Source organism: Melospiza georgiana, chromosome 2 (genome assembly GCF_028018845.1).
Source record: "Melospiza georgiana isolate bMelGeo1 chromosome 2, bMelGeo1.pri, whole genome shotgun sequence".
Classification (NCBI taxonomy): domain Eukaryota; kingdom Metazoa; phylum Chordata; class Aves; order Passeriformes; family Passerellidae; genus Melospiza; species Melospiza georgiana.
The window spans coordinates 78,426,062-78,450,610 of NC_080431.1; the positions used below are offsets into that span (position 1 = coordinate 78,426,062).

At 40.1% G+C, this 24,549-nt stretch overlaps 1 protein-coding gene across 4 annotated transcripts in view; it reads right to left on the reverse strand.

Annotated features, from left to right (window-relative positions):
• Nucleotides 1-376: 376 nt before the first annotated feature.
• RIMKLB (ribosomal modification protein rimK like family member B) overlaps nt 377-24,549 on the reverse strand; it is a 40,357-nt gene continuing 16,184 nt past the window's right edge. For 3 of the 4 annotated variants that reach the window (XM_058019231.1, XM_058019232.1, XM_058019230.1), the window contains exons 4-7: nt 8,402-8,632; nt 6,418-6,504; nt 3,301-3,504; nt 377-1,846 (exon numbers count right to left, since the gene is read on the reverse strand). In XM_058019231.1, the coding sequence (XP_057875214.1) occupies nt 1,383-1,846; nt 3,301-3,504; nt 6,418-6,504; nt 8,402-8,632 (986 nt within the window). In that variant the 3' untranslated portion in view covers nt 377-1,382. Of the gene's footprint in view, nt 1,847-3,300; nt 3,505-6,417; nt 6,505-8,401; nt 8,633-18,401; nt 18,467-24,549 lie in introns of all 4 variants that reach the window. The other variant, XM_058019233.1, reaches the window with a different exon arrangement.

The window sequence follows — 24,549 nt, forward strand, 5'->3', positions numbered from 1 at the left end:
TTTTTTTTTTTTTTTTTTTGCCTTTTTCAAATCTGCCACGTTTTCCAAAGCTAAGAACTGAATATTTCTCCCCAGTTATACTCTTTGGATTTATGCCAACATCAAGTTCTTATGTTCAGTGGGGAAAAAGTAAGCCTGGTAAGTATTGTATGAACTGCAGCTTTATTCTAAAGTTCCTCTGGATGACTAATCACTTTTAACCAGCTCTTCCCTCCTCCACACCTTACCACATTCCTCCCTCCAAAAAAAAAAGCAAACAAAAACAAACAAACAACCCCCCACCAATGTACAGGCTATAACTCAATGTTTTCTGAACAAACAGTCTGCGATGTTTTCACTTTGGCCACTGTTAAAGATGCAGGCATAGAGAAGGGAGTGTTGGACTAGCATGTATTAAAGAAAAAGGAACATTAACATTGCAGATCTCTCTCAGAAAGACTAAAACACTAACAAATACAAGTCGATGCACGTTTGCTTTAAACTAGTGTAATTCTTTTTCACATTTTTAGATTAAACATCATTTTGTATACCAAACATTACAGTGCTGTTTATCTCCTCCAACCATGCAAAAAGTAGTTAAAAACGTGCCACTTCTGCCCACAAATAGAATATGACCAATTCCCCTATATACCTTCCAAAATCAGGATTTGAAATGAGAAAAATAGAAGTATCCTCCTTTAAAAAGGAATTTAGACACAAAGCTGCCACTTAATATCAAGATGGTACAATTTACAGATTTTTACAGAAAGTTCACATTAAGTCAACTGACACTTCTCTCAGCCTCATCATTTGAAAGGCCGTATCCTGCAAGGTCAGAAAGTGATGACTTTAAAAGGATCCTGAACTTACAGCTCCCATCTGCAAGAGTAGGAACAGTAGGTGTCAAGGAATTTTGAAATACTTGGTATTTAACACCTTCAACTCACATAAAGAATTTGAGGCACTAAACAATTTACAGGATCAAGCCTTACAGAGGTAGAAGAGACTTAACTGGTGCAGCAATTCACAGAAGTTTCTAGAGAGCTGCCAGACAACTTTCTGAAAATCTTCAAGTGTGAATCACGCTTCAATGCTTTCCTGTGAAGACACATGAACTGCAATATATCTGGGGACCAAAGCAGCATCCAAATAAAATTGTTGCTTGGTTCCGAACTGAGTATCTCCACCATAAAACTGACTAAGAATGAAGACAATTTAATGTTCTGCAAATGAGTAGGGACAGCAATCACAGCACGTGTGCCTTTTACTTTTGCTCTCTTGACTGACACACCCACCCCCCTCTCCTCATTCCTCTGAGCGTCTCTGATAAACAGCATTGCAAGTTGGTTTAAAAAAAAAATTTACAAGAGAGAGTTCTGTTGGTCACCTATTTACACGTGGCATCACTCCACAAGGAGCTTGATCTCATTGGCTAGTAGCTGGTTCATGTTGAAGAGAGCCCCCGGGAGCTTGGTGAGCAACTCTCTCTCCGTGGTCTCAGGGTCGCTGTCGACAGAGCTGGAGCTAGCACTCATGTTGTCGACAGCGGCCCCAGCTGGAGGGCCCAGCTCTGGCTCGCTAGTCTCGCTGGCCGTGGACACCACGGAGAGCAAGGACATGCGCCGCGTCAAGCGGCCGGGGGCCAGCAGGGAAGCGGCATAGTCCGCTATGATACCAGCTACGTCTAAATTACAAGCCTTGTCAAAGGCAATGAAACCTACATTTGCATTGGCCTCGCAGACGTAGAATGAGCCGTCGTCCTTCATCAGCAGGTCAATGCCGCACACATCCATCCCCAGGATGTTTGACACTTGGACTGCCAACTGCTTGCCTTGTTCGCTCAGCGAGCACATCATTCCTACACCACCTGGAAAAAGGGAAAAGAACTTGCTGTCTGCACTCAGGTCACAAGGGACTGAGATCCTTCTCAACCGGGCCGTGATTTTCCATTGGGAAGCTTCAAAGTCAGCCTGCAAGCGCATAGCTGATGACTCAGAAAGTGACCTCCTTTCCACAGTGACTACTAATGAACGTGATGCCACACCACGATTTCAAAAGATTCTGACCTGCCAAAGGCAGGTCAAGATTATGACTTGTTTAAAAACAGTTAAGTAATGACTTTTTAGTCAAGAAAAAATACACATTTTTATGACCTCAGGATATTAAAAAAATGAACTAACAAACCACCCTCGTTCCTTCTAAGGTAGAGGCTTTCCTTACATGTTTGTACGTGATCAGAAGAAATATTTCAGCAAAATTAAACCTAGAGCTCTTGGTAAGATTACAACTGTAACTGTAGATATAATTGAGAGGAATGGGGATTAAGACATCATCATCTGCTCACATACCTCTCTACTTGCTATCACAGGTTACTGTCTCTAAAGCAAGAATTAGGGAACATCTATGTCTGAACCTCAGCTGTCAGGTTCACAGTCCATCACTCAAGTATTATCTGGCTCAAGCTTCATCTATTGCAATAGTTAAATTGAAAAATAACCCAAATAATAAGAAACAAACAAACAAATAAACAAACAAAAAATTAGCAGAAAAATCTTTCAGGCTATATTTCCTCTGCATGAAGTAGTAACTAAAATTTCTTAGGCATTTTGACTAACCAAAACTGCACTACACATGAACACATTTTATCCCATCCCTGCTCAGGTTCGGTACAGTTTCAGCAAGTCACCCTCAAGCATCCTGCCTCCTTTTACCCTCAGAAACTCTCAAGTCCAACATCTAAACCTATGCAGAATCTCAGTTCTGAACATGCTACAATCAATGCAGTAACCTCCTCTTTCTCCCAGATATGGTCTTTGTGGGAAGAGGTAGCAGGTAGAAACCTGATAGACTTAAGGCAGCATAGAAAATGAACAGTGCAATCCAGTTCTTATTGCCTTCAACAGCTTTCTCACTTATCATTTTCTTCTACTCTCTTGCCAAATGACTGACTCCTCCACCTCCCTTAAGTGTTGCTTTCTCTCTTCCTTCATTTTCTGTTGCTCTCAACAGGATGAAACAAATGATAACATAGCATTAGCATCAAAATGCCATTACCACATCAGTTGCTCCATTTGTGTTCTAGAACTTTCCCATGCTTGTCATCATCCCATCTATCAAACACTTTGAGCAAAGATCATCTCTCCTTCTCTGTTTGCTCAACATGCTTCTTACTTAATCCTTACTCTCACGTTTCCCCTTTAAACCCCCAGCAGCAAGCACAATTAACACAAAATAAAATCTGCAGCTTACTTCAGTCAGCTTTGTGATTTTTCAACTGGGTTGAAATATTCTGATCAAAACTATGAGCAATGCTTTTCCTACCAAGTGAGCAGTTACTCTGCATCCTCCCATCTGTCGAGCAGCGGAGCATGGTGCCCACCACACGGCCTCCCACTACGATGACGCGCACATCCTTGCCATGGGACTCCTTAACGTATTTTTGAAACAAGTACGGGGCATCGTGACGGATCAAATGGCTTAGGTCTGCCAAATGGTGCTTGTCTCGTGCCAGGAACACAGCTTTACCTGTATGGAGGAAAAAACATCAGGGTGTTGAAAGCAGCTGCCCATCTGAGCTGCATCAATGATTCAGCATGTGAAAGTAAAACCTCTGACCGGCACACTGCCCATTCTCAGAGGCCCCATCTGTAGCTTATATCCATTTACAAACTCCTCCATGGACAAGAGTGTTCCACTGATTCAGTGCTTTTAAGTGTTCAAGTACTGACAGCTGAGGAGACATGAGTTTAAAAAAACAGAGAGAGAAAGAAAGAAGCAAGGAAAAAGAAAAAAGCTTTAGATAAAGGAGATGGTCTTGCAGTTTCAACTTCTTTTGGTACAAGTCCTTAGTGAGAGGAAATAAAAGGAAGAAATACTTAAAGAGCAGCCAACATGTAATTCATAACAATTTTGTTCATCCAAGAGGACAGGACCCACAGCCTATAGCTTTGACACACAAGAACCAACATGAAACTGCTGAACACTGGGCAGTTCTCTGACACAGATCTCTGAAGTCTTAGTGTGCCACTGCAGAACCTCCCACTTCTCTGTTACGAAGTTCCTGAGAGCTGCTCTTCCCGATACTTAAAAGGGCTCACAACTCCAGAATGAGGTCTGCAGTGGAACAACTACAGTCAGAGGAAAATGTTCCACTCCATAGTATCCAAGATAATTTAGCAGAAGATTCCACAAGACACAAAATGAATGGATTATCCTACAACTGAAAAAAAACCCTCTTGACAAATCAGTAGGTTTTCTGCAAGCAAACATCTCTAGGACTTGGATTTTTTAACCTAAAATAAATAATTTCATTCCCTTTTATTTTTAGACTACACCAAAGACTTCTTTGTTCTTCTCCAGTTGTATTCATACTGGTTAAAGTCATCCCTGAACTACTTTCTATCCAATTTCCAGGGCACAAGACTGCATCCCTTTCCATCTTTACCTACATTTCCCAACTTCTTTTCCCCTTTCTTAAGGGTTCTATGTCATATTAGATTCATGTTTTTCAATAAGGTGCCCACTTTACCTTGAAGCAGAACTGTCAATCAATTCTGTTATGGTGCTAACAGAGTACAAACATAAATTGATAAACTGCCCTCCTTAAGTAAGAGAACAGAAATGCAGCAGTAGCAGAACTAGGATAAATAATGTGTAAAGAATTCCACCAAGTGTTCCTATGCCCTACTACAGCAGCCTCTGTTTAGATAGGATTTAAGGTCTCCATAACACAGAAGACTGCTTGAGGAACATGGAATTTCTCACTACAGAGACATGAGAATGTAAGCTTAAAATTCACAAAAAGTAAAAACCTCCATGTCCTTTCTCCCACTCCAAACTTTAACTCTTGTACAGACAATTAATAATCCTACTGTATTCCTGAAATGGAAAAGGAAGAATTATGCCTTGGAGAGGAGCCACTTAGTTCTTGCAAATCATCCACCATCATGACATCTTGGTAAAACCAGGATTGGCCCATCTGCTGCAGCAGCAAGCTGCACAAAAAACTGGCTAGAAGAGTGTGACCTTTATTCATCAACCAGTACCTATGACCACGTTTGCCTATTTATTTTACTTATAATTTGCAAATGGCTGCTCTTCAATTAATTTGAAAAAGTTTCCCCAGCTCTCTTAATGTGAAAAGATATGTACTTTCCATAAATTTGCATTAAAATGCCTGGAATTTAAAGTGCTCTAAAGCAAAACTTATAAACAGATTTACAGGAATCCTGGCTAAAAAAGGGAGAAGAAAATCAATGGCTGAAACTCTAAAATTATTTAGTAGATCTCCACTAAAGGCAGTGTTAAGTCAAATCCACTGTCTTAGACATTCCACAGCTGTCAAAATCACCTTGCTGCAACATCAAACTCTCCACCTTGGCTTTGGAGCTCCACTCACACTTTAAAACCACACTAACAGGTATTGCTGCTATCAGCAGCAGGTCTGATCTTCCTCAGCCCCAGCGTTTTCCTCCCTTCCATTACGCCAACACGAGCATTTGTGTAAGGAAGTGCTAAGTCATGTAAAAAACTAACTGGAGTAAAAATAACCTATCCAGATGCATTTGACATCAGTTCCTAAATCTATTTACTACATGGCTACAGAAGCACTCATGCCAGTAGAAGAGGAGCAGCAGAGAGTGAGAGCAAACTGACGGACAGAAAGAAAGAAGAGGTGTCCTCTAGTTATGATTTTGTTTGAAGTAACTCCTGGTTTTGTGCCTTAATTTCATTTTTAGTCTCTTTATAGATCTGATATTTATAAAATTTGTTTTAAAATATATTAAAAACAGAGCAACTTCCTGTGCAAATAACCTCTGGAATTGATTTAAAGATGGTTTCTCTTTAGTAACCACTATTTAAAACTAAATTAAGTTGATGTTTGTTTTATATTCAACAGTTAAAACAAAATACTAAAAACAGTGCAATTTAATCCAAACCTGCAGTAATACCACTGACACTGCCAGAGGTATTTTTCTGAAAAACAGAGATTCAGTTTTACAAACAATACATAAGATTTTAATTAAATCGGAATCCTAATTATAGATGAAGTTGAGTAGGAAAGAAGTCACTGAATGAACTGAGATTTCATTTTTTAGGCCTATTTAAAAACATCCCTAAAATCCATGTAGGCTTCTTTCAACTTCACAAACTCCAGACGTCCCGTTATTCCAGTTCAAAGCTTTCCCCATAGAAGTCACCAATGCACCATAATTTTGAACGCTTTGCCCCCTGCCTTTCCAAGGCTGGATTCTACTAAAACTGTTTCCCAGTGCTGCAGCCTATTCAACATTCAGCATTCATGGGTGGTAGAATTTAGATGTATTGGAAAGAAGTCCAACACCTAACAGATCTTCTTAACTGTTATTCCTTCATGAGACAAAATCTTGGAGTGCTGCTCAGAACAGTCCTCGCCCTTACCCCTGACCTCACACCCACCTCGATGACCCCGCGTGTTCTTCACCACCATAGGGAACTCCAGCACTTCCGCCTCATCAATCATTTTGGAAAAATTCTCATGACCACCTGGCAAAAAGAAAACCAACAACATTATGTGCCACCGGTCTGCTGTGGCCAAATTTGGGATGTAATTGCCATACATTCCTCCCACCCTTACAGCTTAGATAATGCAGAGAAATCATCAGTGAGGCGGACCTTGGTCATGGAGCATGATCAGACTTTGAAGGTGTTTGTGACGTGCGGGATATTAAGACCTACTTCCTTTTGAACTGAAGACACAGGCCTCTTGATTACAATCCCAAAAGGCTCAATCTAATCTTCCAAATCCAAATGCCCCAATTCAACCATCTTGTTCCATTTTATTCCTTTTACTTTATCAACTTCCATCTTTTCAAATGTCTAACAGGAAAGCAGCAGACACATAACACTAGTAACAGTTCCATCCAAACTACTAACCAGGAAAACAACACAGAACGTGATGACAAGGCATAATCCACAGAGCAGCAACAATCCAGATCTGGTCAGTTCACCTCCCCCCTTCCGAAGGCTTAAGTCTCCTGTATCTCATTCTCTCTATATCCTGAAGTAGTACTTCAACCTTTTAATCTCATTGCATCTCTAAGGACCTTAGAGTGTAGCTTTTAATGGCCATTCACACAATTATGGTTGATACTTCAAGGTTACTTGAGTTCAGTTCAAAGAAGGCTGACCACAGCACAAGAAATACAGAAGAGAAAAGTCAGCAGACAAAGGGATGAGCCCCCTCTAACACATCATGCAGTAAAGTGCAGAAGTCAAGTCAAGACACAAAGTCAGCAGCAGCCATCACAACCCTGCCATGGAGTTTAATGCATGTCATGGAGTAACATGTCATCCAGCACACCCTGCTTTACTTGGCCAAGTCAGCTCTCACTGATAACTTGACACTTGTGGTTTAAAAAAACAAAAATGAAAAGAAAGCCATCCTTCTGTCAAATTCCAGAGGCAGCCACCAACAGAAGTGGGAGGAAGTTATGATCAAACTGGTATGTTCTACAATTATTAAGCATCATTCATGGTCTCCCCTTCCCCAAAAAAATTAAAAACTCATTCCTTTCTCAACAAGTTAGAGCAGCCACATGTATAAAGAAAGGGTATGTTTCTTCTCAAATTGTTTTCATGGTGATTGATGGAAATAGTAATTCATAGTAATTGACAGAAAGCCATGGTTTTGTCAATCCTTTTTCTCATTTTGTAACACTCCCATTATAAAAACTTATTGATGCAATCACACAAACAGGAGGAAAGCACTGGTATTCCCAGAAGGAACAGAGGGTTGAGAGGTATCTACAGCTCTTTAACAGATTGTAATTAAAAGCAGAAACAGCATCAAGGTAGCTCAGACAAATGGTTCCTCTAATCTAGCACTCTGTCAGGAACCAGAGATACCAGAGATTCCAGAGGCAGTCACAATAAACTATAATTAACTGTTTTGGTGGGAAACAAAGCCTAAACTATTGTTAAAAGGTGAACACAAGGGCTTGTACTCCTTGCTACTCTTGTCCTTTCCCAAAAACTAATGTATTTGCAGATACTTTTATTCATATAGGAGTTTAATCTACTTTCAGGTTGTAAGTCTAGTTTTCTGTGGTACTTATGACATTAGTACCCCAAGCTCTTGTCTGCTGTTTTAGGCAATTGGAAAAGAACAGAAAGTATTATAGCACTAACAGCCAAAGTCAGTTACTTGGAAGGCTGAGGTACAGTTCCAGTACTCTTTTCAAAGCATCAAAAGCTAATCAACAAAGACAAAACCAGAATCTGGGTGTCACAACTTTAACTTCCTTTTTGGTTACTCAACACTTAGTCGTGGAACTGGCCTCATGGCTAAATTTCTATGGATTTCCAAAACTTACATCTTTTGCACTGCAAAAGCACAAGTTGTCTAGGCAACTATGCTACCTCTTTGATCCAACAGCCTTACCATATGAAAAAGTGTCTGGAAGAGGCACACCATGGCCAGCAAGTTCTTGAAACGTCCAGAACTTGTTGACACAGTTGAGGATGGCTTGAGGACGATTCATCAATCGACAGCCCATCTTCTCTAGGTGGCGAAGGACTGTGATGTCGCTGTCACTCTGGACCCAAGGTGTTGGCACACGCACAACCACCACTTGTGGGTAAGCAGTAATGAGCTCCCCTTTCACCCGGAGACCTAAAGAAGGAAGAGGAAAAACATCCCAGTCTTAAGTCACAAGGTCTCCAGGAGAAGGTAAACAGGCACAGATACTGCACTATCTGTGATCAGAGATATCAGACTTCAACAGTAAGTGTTAAAACAGCACAACTCTCCCTAGCACGCATCTTGTCAGCTATGCTGTTTCACTCATGTCACTCTTAACTCGCTTAAAACTAGGACCAAGCAAAAACCAGACTTAATTAGGGCACACAGTCTTGGGCTCCTTCCCAGGGTGATGGACATTTGTTTACAGGTTGACACTCCACCCTTTCTATGGGTGTAAGCTGCACACTACTGTATCAACAGCTCAGGAGGTTCCTTCCTGCCTCCCACCGCTGGTTCTTGCCTACAGGATGCAGTTCATACCTTTCCCAGTCCCAGCTGTATTGATCCCTCTGTTTGGGGCACCACGTTACACAACATATTGCCAAAGTAACAGAGACTAGGTACGATCCTTAAAAAAACACAAAAAACCAGCAGTATTTTTAACAGGTCATTTCAACAATCTGAATAATATTAAATTAAGTAGTCAGAAATAATTTTATCAGCTAACAGGGAAGCACCCTGTGACAAAGGCAAGAACTAGAAGGAAAGCCAGCTTTGCCACCAAGATCAATATATTACTTAATCATGACCTATAGTTTTACAGGCTAATTCTCTGAAAAAGAAACACTGAAAGATGAGCTGCGGGAATAGGCATACAACAGGATTGGACAAGGAAAGCATCAAGCTCAATGGAGACAATCTGGCATCTGAGGACAGGAAAAGACAAACAAGGTTTGATATTTATTTGCCTTATGTTCAAAGCAAAAATTTATGACTTCAGCAAAAAAAAACTCAGCTCACGCTGCTATCAGCACCTTAAGGGTTAAAAAAAAAAAAACACCAAAAAACGTGAGCTGAGAAATCACAGTGCATCTGCATCTTGTGCCTGCCAAAGGCCACCTGTAACTTGTGAGATCAAACCAAATTTTATTACCTGATTACTGTATTCCAAAGATGCTACATTACAAATACAGACTTGTATCTACTCTGCATGAAGGCACTGATTGCCAAGCGATATATTTCATTTCAAGGTGCATTAGAATTAATTGGGGAGAATTGGGAGGGAGGGAGGAGAGAAGAAGGGGGGGGTTTTCCCCCTCTGTACTTCCCTTTTTTCTTTTCTTCTCCCAGCCAGGATGTATTTTAGACCTTGCATTAAACATAATGAAGCAACCACCCAACTCCCAAAATGGAAGTTGAAATGTGCTGCCCAGTCCTCAGGAGAACACAGAACCACACTCTGGAAAGGCCAAAACAGAGCCACATCCAATACAAATCCCTTTTTCCAATCCCCACAGCCACAATTGCACAGAGATGAGCAAACATAAGCAGACGGGTGCTCTGGCTGCTCACCTCATTAGCACCAAGCACTGCCGCATTGCAGCTGACATGACTCGCGTGTTTAAGTAAGCAGGCTCCAGACACACACACACACCCCATTTTAGAGAGGCATCTCAGGCAAGATTAAAAACAAGACACTGCTACAAACCTAAGCAGACTGTGAACAGCACAAAATGGACTACCATCTCCTTTAGCCAGAAAAGGAGTACAGATTCAGCAAGCAGAGGATTTTTTTTACTTATTAGTCAGATTCCACCTTACACATGTATTTTTCCATTTAGGTGCATGCCCAATTACACCCACTTTTTGCCAATGTAATTGCATGCACATCCTGATCCACATGCAAGCTGTGCAACAATCATTCTAAAAAGGGCTATTTTCTACATAGCCCCAAATTGCCACCGTTATCTGTGTTGTGAACCAAAACGACACAGTTTTCCAATTCATAATCTCTCAGTCTATTTTGTTCTTTTGCTTTAAAGTCACGCCACATGCTGAAGTTTTGCACCATGGATTCTGAAAAAGAAAAACAGCAGTTTGAGGAGATGTGTTTGTCTCACCTGGAATTCTTCTGAGTACCTGTGTTAGACCTGACTATCAGACTGGTGTAAATTTAGCCAGGTCACCATCCCCCCTGAAGTGACTTTGGAAGTACAATGATGCTATCAACAGAACAGTCTGAGCTTTTGTTTCACATTCAGTCATATTCTCTGGTCTGGATACTGTTCTCCCCAAAACAAAATTTCTCTCCCCTTACAGAAGGCAGTTTACAAACAGAAAGAAGAGCTACTAAATGAAATGTATAATTTGAATCACTACTACTGATATGCACCATAAAAATTAGCTGCAGTCTCCCAGCAACACAGTGCTGCAAACAGAAGCAGCTTTATTACAGTAAAAAGGAGAAGCAGATTCTGCCATTTTGGAACAAGCATGCATTCAGCATTCCATCTGAGACCCATCAGTTAAGAATCAGGTTAATGGTCATTATTGCCAAGTGGGCTGATAAAATAATATTTATTCACTATAATGTGCTGAAAGCAGTAACACAGAAGATACTAATGTGTAGGGGTAATTTTTTTCCAAAGAACTAATTCATGAATGTAAAGAAGAATAAGGCAAAAAAAAGACTACGGAGATGTTACATAGTGGTTTAGAGGTAATTTTTTTTTTAATCATAGATTGTACTAAGTTGAAAGGGACCCACAAGGCCCATCGTGTCCAACTCCTATCACTGCACAGAACAGCCCAAATAATCACACCATGTACCCAGGAGCGTCGTCCAAATATTTCTTGAACTCTGTCAGGCTTGGTGCCGTGACCACTTTGCTGGGGAGCTGTTCCAGTGCCCAAACACCCTCTGTGTGAAAAACCTTCTTCTAATATTCAACCTAAACCTCCCCTGACTCAGCTTCAGGCCACTCCCTCAAGTCCTGTCACGGGTCAGCACAGAGAAGAGATCAGTGCCTGCTGCTCTGCTTCCCCTCATGAGGAAGCTACAGACCACTCAAGGTCTTCCCTCAGCCTCCTCTTCCCCAGGTTCAACAAACCAAGTGACCTTTTTCACAGTGTGGCACACAAAACTGCACACAGCTGAGATGAACCCTCTTTTCTTTGCAGTTATCGGGTCATCCTGATCCCAAAACAGTAAAGCAGGTTACACTCACTGTTGCCTGTGGACAATGAGCTGACCTCACAAACACACAGAAGGCAGACACTCAGATCATACAGAAATACCTTGACAAATAACAAGTTAATCCATTCGTTGACATTTTCAGTGGTTGCCCATGACATTGCAGACACAGCAAAGAGACAGCTATACAGTCCTTCAAAACACCAATAATATAAGCCAGGAAAGGAAAATTCAAGCTTATCCAATACTGTGAACTTTCATATAACTCATCATATAACAACCACTTTACCAGAGCCTGAGGAACAATTTTTAGGTTATCACAAAATATTTGGGTATTCTTTGGTTCTAAGACGTAAAACCTCATGGGCTGGAATATCACATAGTAAAAACAGATGTAAACCCTGCTCTTCAACGAGACCTATTCTTTCACTTAGTTCCAGCTATCTTTGTTCTTCCTCTGCAAGACAAATTTCTCCAAAATGGAACGTGGTACACCTATAACATTAGACACCAATCATCACAGTATTCAGACAAAGTACAAAAGGAATTTTTGCAATGTGAACTGTAATCACCTGGGAATAAACCTCACCAGTTACACCTCAAAGTCAGAGCCTCAAGTTTCTCTCAAAAACAGCTCAAAGCAGCACATGATAGAACTGAGTGGGTAAATGCATGATTATTCATCAGTTGGCCCAGCCACTCCTCCTGCTTTTCACTCCCAAAGAACAGCAGGCAAGTTTAAAATGCAAAGCAGCTGGTCTCTGCTTAAAAGGATTATTTTGACCCAAAAGGTAGAAGCCATCACATAAACCTGTGAAAACCACAGAAAACAGAGCATTAAACTGTACTAAAGACAGAAGAAAGAGGCAGAGATTGCTACTCATGTTACCTGTGAGATCAGAAAATGTGCATCTACATTCTTACAAAGTTCCTGAGACACTAACCTCCAGCACAGCAGAGCTTATTCATATTGTAAGATACTCAGGATGACAGATGTCTCTCAAAAACCTGATTTAGTACAATTTTAGGGTGGACAAATATACTCTGGGAAAAAAACACACAATGATGGCATTATGGATGGCTAAAAAAGATTGAGATTTCAAGCAACTGTGTGTGGCTTCTGAGCATTTTAATTCACATCCAAGCAGTATTTTAAATTGCTTACATTTTTGAAACTCATTATATTCCATTTGCAACCTACACAAATCCTTTCCAATCTCTACAAGACTCATTCATCAGCAGATTAGTAACTACTGCAAAGCAATAGCTCATGTCCAGTTTGCATGTTACAAACAACTGTACTTTTAGTTGAAACAATGCAAATGCTTTCACAGAAAGAATGTAGTTTCAGAATGTAAGTCTAAAAACTCAAAGATTGCAAGGACATCAAAAATATTTTCAGATGCTTTATATATCTTGCTTTAGCAAACATCAGGCACTTTTAACAAAAGATTAAACCTCAGTAAAATTAAATAAATTTATAAAAGATTAAGCTTTTCACTGTGCCTGGAAACAGCTGATACATTGCCTTGCTACCCATGGAAGCTCATGACCTATCAAATCCATTTCTGACCAAACAGATAAAAAGAGCAGGAATGAGGCACAAAAGGTGCATCTTTCATTTGACTTCCTGTATATATTTCACAGAATTTGTCTGAGAACTGTGTGGCTATGAGAAGTTTCCAAACATGACAACACAGTTAATGTACATGTAATTCCATGTATAACATGGATAACTATGCAAAAAATCCTCACTTTGTGGCCTCAGCTGTGCCTACCTCTGTCTTTAGCAAAGCCCCTAATGAACACCAGCTCTCGGAAATACATAAGTAAAACAAAGCAGGAAAAGTGTTTCAGTATTAAGACAGATCCAGTATGTGGAATTTTCTAACTTTTTCTAACAGACATACCAGCATATAAGTGGTTGGTCATCATGCATGCAGCACTACAAAAAATAAAATCTGAATCAAATTTCACTAGCATAAAACATACACCAGCTCCCACCACATTTCCAACCGGAGCTAGCAGGGTCTGGGAACTTCCAGATATATTACCCAGATTTTTCCTCAGAGATCTGTAGGCTACCCTGAAAGTCTCCAGCTCTCAGAACTTTGTTATACAAATTTATTCATCCACCCATCCATGGAGCTGCTAACGTTTCCCAAATGAACAGTCACTCAGCAAGCAGGCTATAATGAATTCAACTCAGTCAGCTGGGAGAAACAGGCAAGCCTTCTACCACACAAACCTTTCCTCGTATTTTGATGATATTACATCCTGCTACTTGCTCTTCACAATTCATCAGTTGTTCTCACAGACATCACTGAATTTTTCTACAAGCCTGGAATCACTCCTGCTCTCAAATCAGTGCATTCCTATTTCATTTGTCCTCCCAATATCTGTCACCCACAAGACACTGCATAATATTTGCATTAAATCATTATAAAGTGTTTAATAATTACTTACAGTTTACTTGCAGGGAATTAAATGTGTTTCACCCTAATTGCCATGTTAAAGCAAGCTTAAAGCTCAGAAGGGAGATACCCCAAACCTAAATACCAGATTACTGCCATAACAAGATATACATTCCCTCACAACTAAATTTCTAAAATTTTCAAAACTCAGCATACTTCAAATATACATTCTGCCAAGACTGTGTCAGAATTAAGGAATAATTAACAAAAGCAGAATTAATATTCATGAAATACTACTCTATATCTCAAAAGCTTGCTGCTATATTAATTTAACTTTATGTATCTATCTTATAACCCAACTATAAACAACATAAAATTTCCAGAAATTGGATGATAAACCTTTTTTTTCCAACTTCTTTTTTCAAACCTTCTTTGAAAAACACAACTTCATTGAAATATACAAGTATTTTGGAGCAATTGACAATTCCTGGGGGTTTTGCCAAAGACAGAGGCAGTCACTGAAGTTAAATTCCTCTTCTGAGAAGTGGCTGCTCGTGGCAGCTGTATGCTAGATGAAGTACCACACTTCAAATGCAATTTTATTTGAACCAGAACTTAACCTCTGAAAGGCAGCTAAGCACTGAAATTTTAGAGAACCACAAATTCATTAACACCAAACTGAACTTCCCCCTTTGAAGTTGCACAGGAATTTTTCCTATATCACTTATCACCTAACAGCCACAGTTTATTAGTCTGATCATTAAGTTGTCACAATTCCTCCAAAATGTTACTGCCAAGTAAAAGCCTCTTTGGTATCTAGTATTACCGAGCTATTTTTTACCCTAGTGTCCACAGAAACAGATTTCTCCAACAGTTCTGTGCTGGGTGTTTTAAGTTCAAATTCTCTCCCTTCCTATCCTGCTCACTAGTTTTTTCAAACCAAATTAACATTCAACCCTATGTATTTAATATGACCTCACCCTACTTCTCCACAAAAACTTTGCCAGAAAGGCTTTCCCACCAGGATACACTTCCACAACTCAGCAGTACCAAGGAAATCACACAGAGCAGAGACAAAATTGATCTCTCTAGAACAGTACTATGCCACTGTACTCTGAAAAAAATGTATTCTGGAAATCAGGAGCTGTAGATTTAGCAAGCCCTTATGATGAAACCTTTACCTAAACCCACTGCTCAGCACAGATCACACTTCAAAAGCAGACATCTGTTTATAAGCCAGACATGATATTTTAGTTTCTACATGGTTTAGGTGAGCCTCTTCTATCTCATTAGGACTTCTGTACAATAGTTCCACAAGGTGATCTCAGAACATTCCTGGGTCAAATAAGCATTATTGAGAGAGTTTTAGAAGTCTAAGGCATCTTCAACTGAAAGAACACCCACTTGTGGCAGGTATCCGTCCTGTATCATCTATCCAGACCCTACCAACACTGAGAGCCTTAGAAATAACAAGTTCTGGAATCCCTTCCCCAACTCAAATGCAGAAAGTCAAACACTAAACAATCCCATCCTAATTGAGTGTTACAGAACAAGAACAGAATCATAAAATCATGAAGGCTGTAAAACATCTCTAAAACCAAGTCCAGCAATTAACCCAGAATTGCTAAATATACGTAAATTAACCTTACTGTAAACTAACTCCATTCTTAACACTCAGTCAGTCTTTCCCATGTTTTACATGTGCTGTTTCTGTTCATTGTGAATAGCAAGTGAAGAAAAAAAGTTAAGGATACACCTGAAATTAAAAGGCTGATTGAAAAGGTCTTTCCAAAAGCAGAAATCCCAAGGAAGATTTCAAGCCACTCATAACAGGTTCTCCTCCCATCTGAGATTAATCAGATTTTTTTTCCTGTAATATCAAAACCTACTAAATACCTTTAAAATGCCTACCATAATGCACCTCATCTCTGTCTGCTACCAAACAATACCTTCTGACACCAGGAGATGCCGTTTATTTACTTAAGCAAAGTGCTGAAGCAAAGTGGAGAAGCATGCAATCTGAGATTCAATTTGTAATGAAGACACAGATCCTTCATATCTGTCTCCCATAACAGAAAAGATACTTATAAAACAATGTCTACACTGTCAAAAACTTTTAATAAATTCTATCCAACTCCCTCTCCTTTCCAGTTTTTCCTAAATATATTTAGCTGAGCCTGAATTCTGGGGACTGGACAGATCCCCTCAGTTTATTGTTTTGACCTGTCACTGCAGTCTAAAGCCCTCCTCGTCAAAACTGCATTCAATTTATGAATTGGAAGCACTTATTTTGGAAACAAATGTATCCTTCTTAAAAGAAGGAATTTTGCTCTGGTATTTTGGGTAAAATTGCTTTAAACCTGACTCTGAAGCTTGCAGAGATAACATCAATTCCTGTCAATTAGGAGAGTCTGTTGTTTTGTGGGGTTTTTATAATGTGTCAGAGAAAACCTGGTACTTGGACATACAGTATACAACAGTTGAAGTGTCATTGTGAGTAAAGTATTTTCCTCCATGAACACCTTCAGTCCCCTAAAAAAGTTGTTCTAAAAAAGCTATAACCCAAAATTTCTTAGTTTTGACAGACATTAACATAGAACCATACACAAATCAAAGGCATATGAATGAAGAATCAAGAAATCCATTTTTCCTACACCTCTGTAAGCAAACTCACTGAGCTTGTCTCCTCTTTCTGACTTTAGAGGTTTAAAACTACATTGCAATAGCTGTACACACGCTCCATGTCCATACTGTAATGACAACACAGATATAACACTGCAGTATTATTTTGCACCTGATCTGGACGCAGAAGCTTCCACCTAGTCACAAAAATATGTTAACTAATTAAGATACTTACTTAGTATGCTCCCTAATTAATACACTCCATACAATCTACAATGTTCTTCTTGAAAGAAAATGTTCCTCATTATTACACAGTCCTTCCAACCAGTCCAGTCAAATACAAAAATCATGTTGTGGTAGTATCGTACTCACAGACACCATGCTAAAGCAAGTAGATGGGACAGCCCTCCCACTATCAGCTTGTTTTGACTTCTGAAGGCAACACATTTAAGAGATCAGCCAATTTACCACTAATCTCCAGACTGTAAGGGTAATTCTGTGCTGACCAATCCCTACAAGCTGGTAAGTATCTTTATAAACATTTCATCTACACTACATGATCTGAAGCTCTCTTGTCTGAAATAATCACCCGCCCAAATAACAAAGAAATAAAAACCACTAAGGGTCTACAGCTCTCATCACAAGTCAATGGCAGAGAAGAGAAACAAAAGCTTTACCACTTCAGGTATAAGTCTCCTTAGTTCATTTAGCTCTTCCACAGATTACTCAAAGAATCACCTTTAAATATCTGCAGATTACATTTTTCTTCAAGTTCTTCCATTTTACAGCAACACAATCCATGGAATTTCACTACCAAATGCCACTCTTGATCTGTTCTTAGTTACTGAATTGCAATTTACATTCATTCCAACTTAAAAAGATTAAAAACTCGGAAAGGAAAAGGTCTGACAGCATGCTATGAACCTTGGAAGACCTAAGCAAGAAAGGGGAAGAAATGAGCACCCCTTTAGAAATTCCCGTGCTGAAGAAAGCACTCACATAAGGTTGTGGTTCTAAGGCAATTTTGACTTAAATCCTGTTGCTGCCAACAGTTTTACTCTCCAGCTCCATGCAATCCTACAGGGGCATGTAGTACCACCCACTCCCTATCACTCATACACAGACCCACTGGTGAGCTGGTAAGCTTCCCACACCAGCAGGAAACTCTTCTGTTCTTCTGTGGAATTCAATTTCTTGCAGGTGTTTCAAGCTGAACAAGCTCACTGCAGGATCTGATGAATCCAGGTGTCAACTGCAACAGAGAAACCTGGATCACAGCAAGGACAGCAAGGATCTCAACAGTTTAAATTGTCAAGATAGTGCTGTTTTGAGACTAGAATTATCTATAGTGGGGTGGGTATTCTTTCTGCATTTACAACTCAATTGTCACTATGCTAGCCCAGCCTCCAGCTTTGTAAAACCAAACCAATCAGACTGATTGCTGTTTCTCCAACTCCTGTCCTATGCAGGTAATACATTCTCCAGTGGCTTCCACGCTCTCAGGTTAAGAAAAATTTGCAGCAAAACTCCTACAAAAACCCAGTGGCCAGAGCTGTTTGAGCAGGACTAACAATTACAAGCAACAAGACATGCAGTTTACATGTACAGAATCCTTTCTGCCTGCAACCACTGAACTTTATTCAACTCCAAGCATCCACAAAGGGCATGCACTTTCAGAATCCTGCCTCACCTTTAGTCCCAAGCATGTAAGGAGGAGTGCACAAAGAACCATTTCAGTCTTAGGCCAGAATGATCCTGGGAAGATTGACAGAAAAAGAAAAGGAAGCAGGATATGAACATGCACATTTCAAAAATTTCCAGTCAATACCAAGTTATTTCTACCTGCACTTACCATGACTTCAACCCATAATCTCTGCTCAATTGGCAGCTGGATAGTTTGCATGCCTGAGGTACTGTGGTGAATGGATAAAGGCTCCTTTAGAAGGACAGGCTGTGAATATGAGAAGGGTTTGTGCCCCATACAAAGGAGTAGATCACACACATGCAGCTCTGCTTTGGAGTGCACAGAGCTAGACAAGAGCCCAGCAACTGATACAGCATACTAACACATTGTGACCGTATATTTGGACCACCCACTCCATGAGGGTGGTCTAACTTTGTCACACACTGAGAGGCTGTGGCAGCTTCATCCTTGGAGATATTCAAAACCTGACTTCATACACCCCAAGCAACCTGATCTAACTTCAGAGCTGGCTCTAGCTTTCATGTTGGCCTCTGTAACTAGAAGGTTGGTCCAGATGTCTTTTAAAGGTCCCTTTCAAACTCAATTATCCCCCTGACTCTCTGGGGCCTTCTCCTGCAGTATGCCTGGGCTCTTAAGTTACTTATTGTTATGCCCAGCTGTAACAGTAGGATGCTTGCTCCACAATGCCCTATTTCATATCCCAAACTAGATATGTGGGTTCACTGGGCAACATCCTGTCTTTCTTTTGCATTATCAAGATCATCTGACAAGTTCTTTTAGTCATTAAAAATTAAAGATCAAGTTCTTCATGCTAGAAGTGGAAAGTGCTTTTATAGGTTTGACAGTTGTAGAGGAGAGACAGGACCCAAGGCCTGATTCTCTGACCACAAGGAAATTTGAAAAGAGATCAAAGAAGAAATTTAATATTATGGTAAAGGCAGATCCTGTCTGGAAAGCAAAGTAACAAAGTGGGGAAAGAAGTTGTAGGCTTTCTTTGTTAAGCTCTAAAGAAACAACTGAAAATGGGCCTCACACATCATCATTTCATTTTCCTGGATGTAGTCATCCAACAAGACAGGCCTTCACAGAAAGATGCAGAAAGCTGTCAGGGAAAGAAAGGGTAGTACCCTTTAGGACCTGAGTTGAGTTTGAGTCTAGTTTTGTGGGGAAAAAGCTACTTCGAACCTTAAAAGGATTTTTAAGATACACTTACCAAAACTTTGTCTCACTGGGAATAAGAAGCAACAGACTGCACGCCAGACAAAGGAGAGTTAAACTTTTGCTGCGAGTCTACAGGATATTCCTGAATGCTGTCTGAGTCGGGGGGGGGGGGGGGGGGGGGGAACAAGGACACATAGTAACACTAGCAGGAGAACTTGGTGTGGCCTCTCCTGTTATTAACAACAGCATTCATTGAAGGAAAAGGCATGACATAGGAAAGAAAGCTAACCCTCAACACGGAGAGGCAAGATTTGCACAGCTCTGCTTTCTAGAACAGTGTGGTTGGAGCAAGGAATCTGAAGCTCACAAAAAATAATTTCATTATCATAACAACCAGCTGCCTCTGCCACTGCAGGCTCAGCCAGGCTCACTAGTGCTCCCTTCCTACATATTAAGAAAAATCTCAACTCAAAGCAGGGCATCCTGCCTGACCACAGAACTAAGAATGTAGTTCACCCTGTGAGTGTGTTCCTCATCCAGGAACAGAAGGCCCAACACTTAATGTTGATGTCCAAAAGTAATATATTACTTTTTTTATATCTATGAAGATATCCTTAACCATGAAAAAAGCCTGCAAGGCACCTCATAAAATATGAAATATAAACACTGAAAGCAGTGCTATCAAAAGAATGCAAACTGAATTCCAAGAATGGAATAAGCCAATTTCCAGAGTAGTCGAGTACAATAACAATGGGGACATGCCAATTTACATATTCATGAAACAAGTAGAAGGGAGAACAAAGTATAAGAGCAACTCCCCCAGGTATTCAGGTAAAATTCCTTGGTCTCACCTGACAGAATACACATTATCTTCAAGGTAAATTTATCCATGGACTACTATTCAAAGACAAGAGTATTAGGTCACCCAAGTAATTAGTTATCATTCCAGCACTCCTGGTTTCCCCTACATCTACATTTTTCAAAACCTGGATAGTAAATAGTGTTGATGCATCCAGCACAGTCCCTATGTGCACGTACTTTATTTACTAAGAATGTAGGTATTCAATATTACATTCAAAAGCTACATTAAGAGAAAACTATTGCAGCCACAAAGCCAAGCACACAAAGGTTAGAAAAAGCCACAACTAAGGATGTCTGTAGCACTGATCTACACACATACTGTCTTCAATTACACAAACAAATATTATTTTTCCCCACAGCAGATACCTAATGTGCATAGAAGGTACAGCACTCATTTAACAAGTAGTGACTGAGGACTGTATTTTCTTTTACATTGTTTAGTGTGTAATCCATGGATTGGTATAATGAAATCCTTGCATAAAACATATCACCGTTAATTTCTTCTTGAGTTTTATGTCTTGTGCTTATCACAGTAATATCTAAGTCCTTCACAGTCATAAGTAATTTTGATAACACCACAGGAAATCAATGAATATTCTACTGATCCCCATATGGGGGAGGGAAACCCAGAGATAAGTGTTGACAAAGGAATTCTAGATGCCACATTTGAGGCATCATGATTTCTCAGTTGCTCATGCTGTTCTATTGACTTCATTTGTGGATCTAAGTATTCAGCTCTTTCATCAAGCTGATCCTATCATCCAAAGTCTGGGCACTCAGAAAATGCAAAAACATGCAATTAAGGGCAATTTCTGAGCAGTTCAATTTAAATCACCAGACTAACATTTTTTCTTCCAGCAATGTTCTGCTTCAATTGTCACAAATTTTGGTAATCACAAAAAAGGCATCCTACAAATTGTCCTCTCCACCATACTGCAAGTTACATTTCCAGAGCAGAACACCATGTACTTTAAGGAGGCTGACAAAAAAGTAGCAAGCAATTAAGTAAAATGTAGTAGCTGAAAACAAATACACAACAAAGAAGACAAAATTCCAAATATGATTTTGCCAATTTGTAAGTTTAGGTCATTTGCTGCTGCTACTCATAAGAGAATTTTATCTTCATACTTGCAGATAATCAAAAGCAAACTTCATCCCTTGACACCTAAGTAACACCTGACATGGTGGAATAGCATGTGAGGGTGAGACCAGCTTGCTTTGTCCCAGATTCTCACTTCCCATTCATCCCCCCCATAGAATTGATCCCCTCAGACATTCCAGTTAGTTTCCAAACCATGGATTTCTCCTGCTGTCATGTAGTTTCTCTGACTGCAATTTTAAATACCACTGTAACCACTCACTTGCCTGCTTTGCCTTCAAACTTGTTTCCCACTTGAATCTCCTTGTTCAGTTTGCAAGTTTCATCACTAAACCTGTGTTCCCACCAGTTCCAGTCTCCAATTTCCTTCATGAGGGAAGTAACTCCTTATCTGTCAAGAGTTTCTCCGCAATCACTTCCTGTTACTGTTTCTTGTTCCAGCGTGTTTGCCAAGTACACTGCCTTCACACCACATCTTTCTTCACTGGCACCTCAGTCCCCAGTCCCAAACCATCTTCAATCATCTTGTCCCCATTATATTTGGATGGACCATTCAGGTCTTTGTGTCAGAGAGAAGAGGTATAACCAATATGAAAGAAGATCCCTACTTTAAATTGTGTGCTCAGACCAAACTGTATCCTCCATCTCACTGCAGACACTGCAGAGGATCTTTCTTTTCCATAATACACAGCTATGTTTCAAATGGTTTAGCTGTAAAGTTTAAACAAGTCTCTAAGATGCTTAACAGATTATTTTTTGAAATAGTAACAATTTGGGACAAATTTATGTCTACTTTCACTAGCAAAAGCCACTTCAGCCAAACTGAGTTCCTGTTCCAAGCCTTTCCATCCAAAAAGATCCTTACAGATTTGGGGTAAAACATTCTTTTTTCCTTGAAGAGTCCTCCTTCCACTGCATGACTTGGCAAAAAAAATCACAAGACAGCCTCAAAGAGCCATTTAAGAGACAAATGTATTATTAATAAGGACAAATTCTAAGCAATAAAAATCTGATGCAAAGGTTTAGCCCACTGTTATATTAAGATAGGTGATGTGAGACCTATCTGCAATGTCAAAAAAATCCTCATTCAATGTTTTATCAGACATAAATACATGACTTAAAACATAATCAGTACTAAAACTCAAAATTTCCTTGCCCAAACTAGGTGAAGTAGCAGTTTTGTACCAGTGTCACCTGTCTGGCCAACAGATGTTTTTATTTTGTTTCATATATAAGACAGAAAGCAAAACAATATGCTCTTCTTACTGGAAAGCAAGGAAGAAGGCATTATAAATTAGGACTTGTCATCCATTTACCATCTTGAGTGTCTCAAATTATACTTTTAAATAAATCCTGACTTTACCAGGAAGTAAGCATAATGACAGGACATCAGCAATTTCAGCAGTTAGGTCAACCATTGAGATGTCAAAGCAAGTAACTTTTATTGGGGGTGGGGAAACCAAAATAATCTATTCATTAATTCAAGACCTTCACAGTACTATCTGGAGCATGACAAGAACCTTGGAAGAAGCAGCTTGACTTTTCACACTAGATTCACAAAGGGATTCTGGCACTTTTCACAGTAAGCCAAATTGGTGGTGAAGATACCCTTTTACCTCATCACTCAAGGACAGTTACAAGGACCCAAATACTGACACAGCCATCAGACCACAGAGCCCTCCTAGCTGATCTCTCTCTGTATCATATCACTCTGTGTTACATAAAGCATACAGCTAGCACGTCAAAGATGAAAATATTCCATCTCTAAGGTCAGGGCACGAACCTGGGAAGAAATGTACTTGTACTTACTACTTCAACCAAAGACAGAGGCTAAACAAATCTAACATTGAGGCAAATGCCCCAAACTCCAGATTCTATGTACTCACAGCTCTTTTCTCCACATGATGGATCAGTGAACTCCTGGGAAGGCTCAGCAGAGATGAGCAAACATGATGTGCCTGTGAAGCTCTAGGAAAATATGGGAAGCGACTGACCACATCTGTGGCTAAACAAGTTGACCTTATCATATGATGACTAGAGGGGTGAAGCACCCCTTCCATAAGGAAAGGCTGAGAGAATTGGGAATGTTCAGCCTGGAGAAGACTTTCAGGTGACCAAACTCCAGCCTTTCAGTACCTGAAAGTTGACGGCAAGAAAGATGGCGAGTATTTACTAGGGCACGTAGTGACAGGATAAGGGGGAATGGCTTTAAACTGAAAGAGCGGTTTGCTTTCAATATTAGGGGGCAATTCTTGATTATGAGGTGATGAAGCACTGGCACAGGCTGCCTAGAGAATTTGTGGCTGCCTCATCCCTGGAAGTGTTTAAGGGCAGGTTGGACAGGGCTTTGAGGAGCGTGGTCTAGCAGAAGGTGTCCCTGCCCATAGCAGGGAGGGTGAAATAAGATGATCTTTAAGGTCCCTTCCAACTCAAACCATTCTGTGACAAAAGAGACCAGAAGATGGCTTTTAGGATAAAGGTTTGTAACACTTAGGAGACTGTCTGACTCTGGGTTGAGTGAATCAATTGCATGTGTAAATGTTTGTCCAGGAGAGCAGCAAGAGCCTGAATGTCTCCCCAAGGTAACTAAACCAGCATGGGGGAGTGTATCCAGGGCTCAGCCCAACCTAGAGAATAAAAACAGAATGATTAGCCAAAAGAGTTTTGAAGAGAGCAATGGGCTTGAGTTGACTTAAACCCCTGTAAATCCCAGGGACGGGGAATGCCCAGTGTTGTGATAGAGAGCATATCAAAAGGACCTGTAATGAGAATCACCTTTGCATTGTGCTCCAGCAGCTCTGTCTACCCTCTATTTCTAAACTGCTTGTCAAACAATTCATAGCTGTATATTTTGAACAACTAAGGAGAACACTTACACAGCTTTTTACAAAAGACTTCTTCTTCTGTCCTTGAAAAAACTTCAATTAAAAGGAAATCATCCCCCTCAAAGTTCCCCAGCATCGTATCAACACAACAAGACAACTGACATGACACCTAGAGGATACTTTCAAA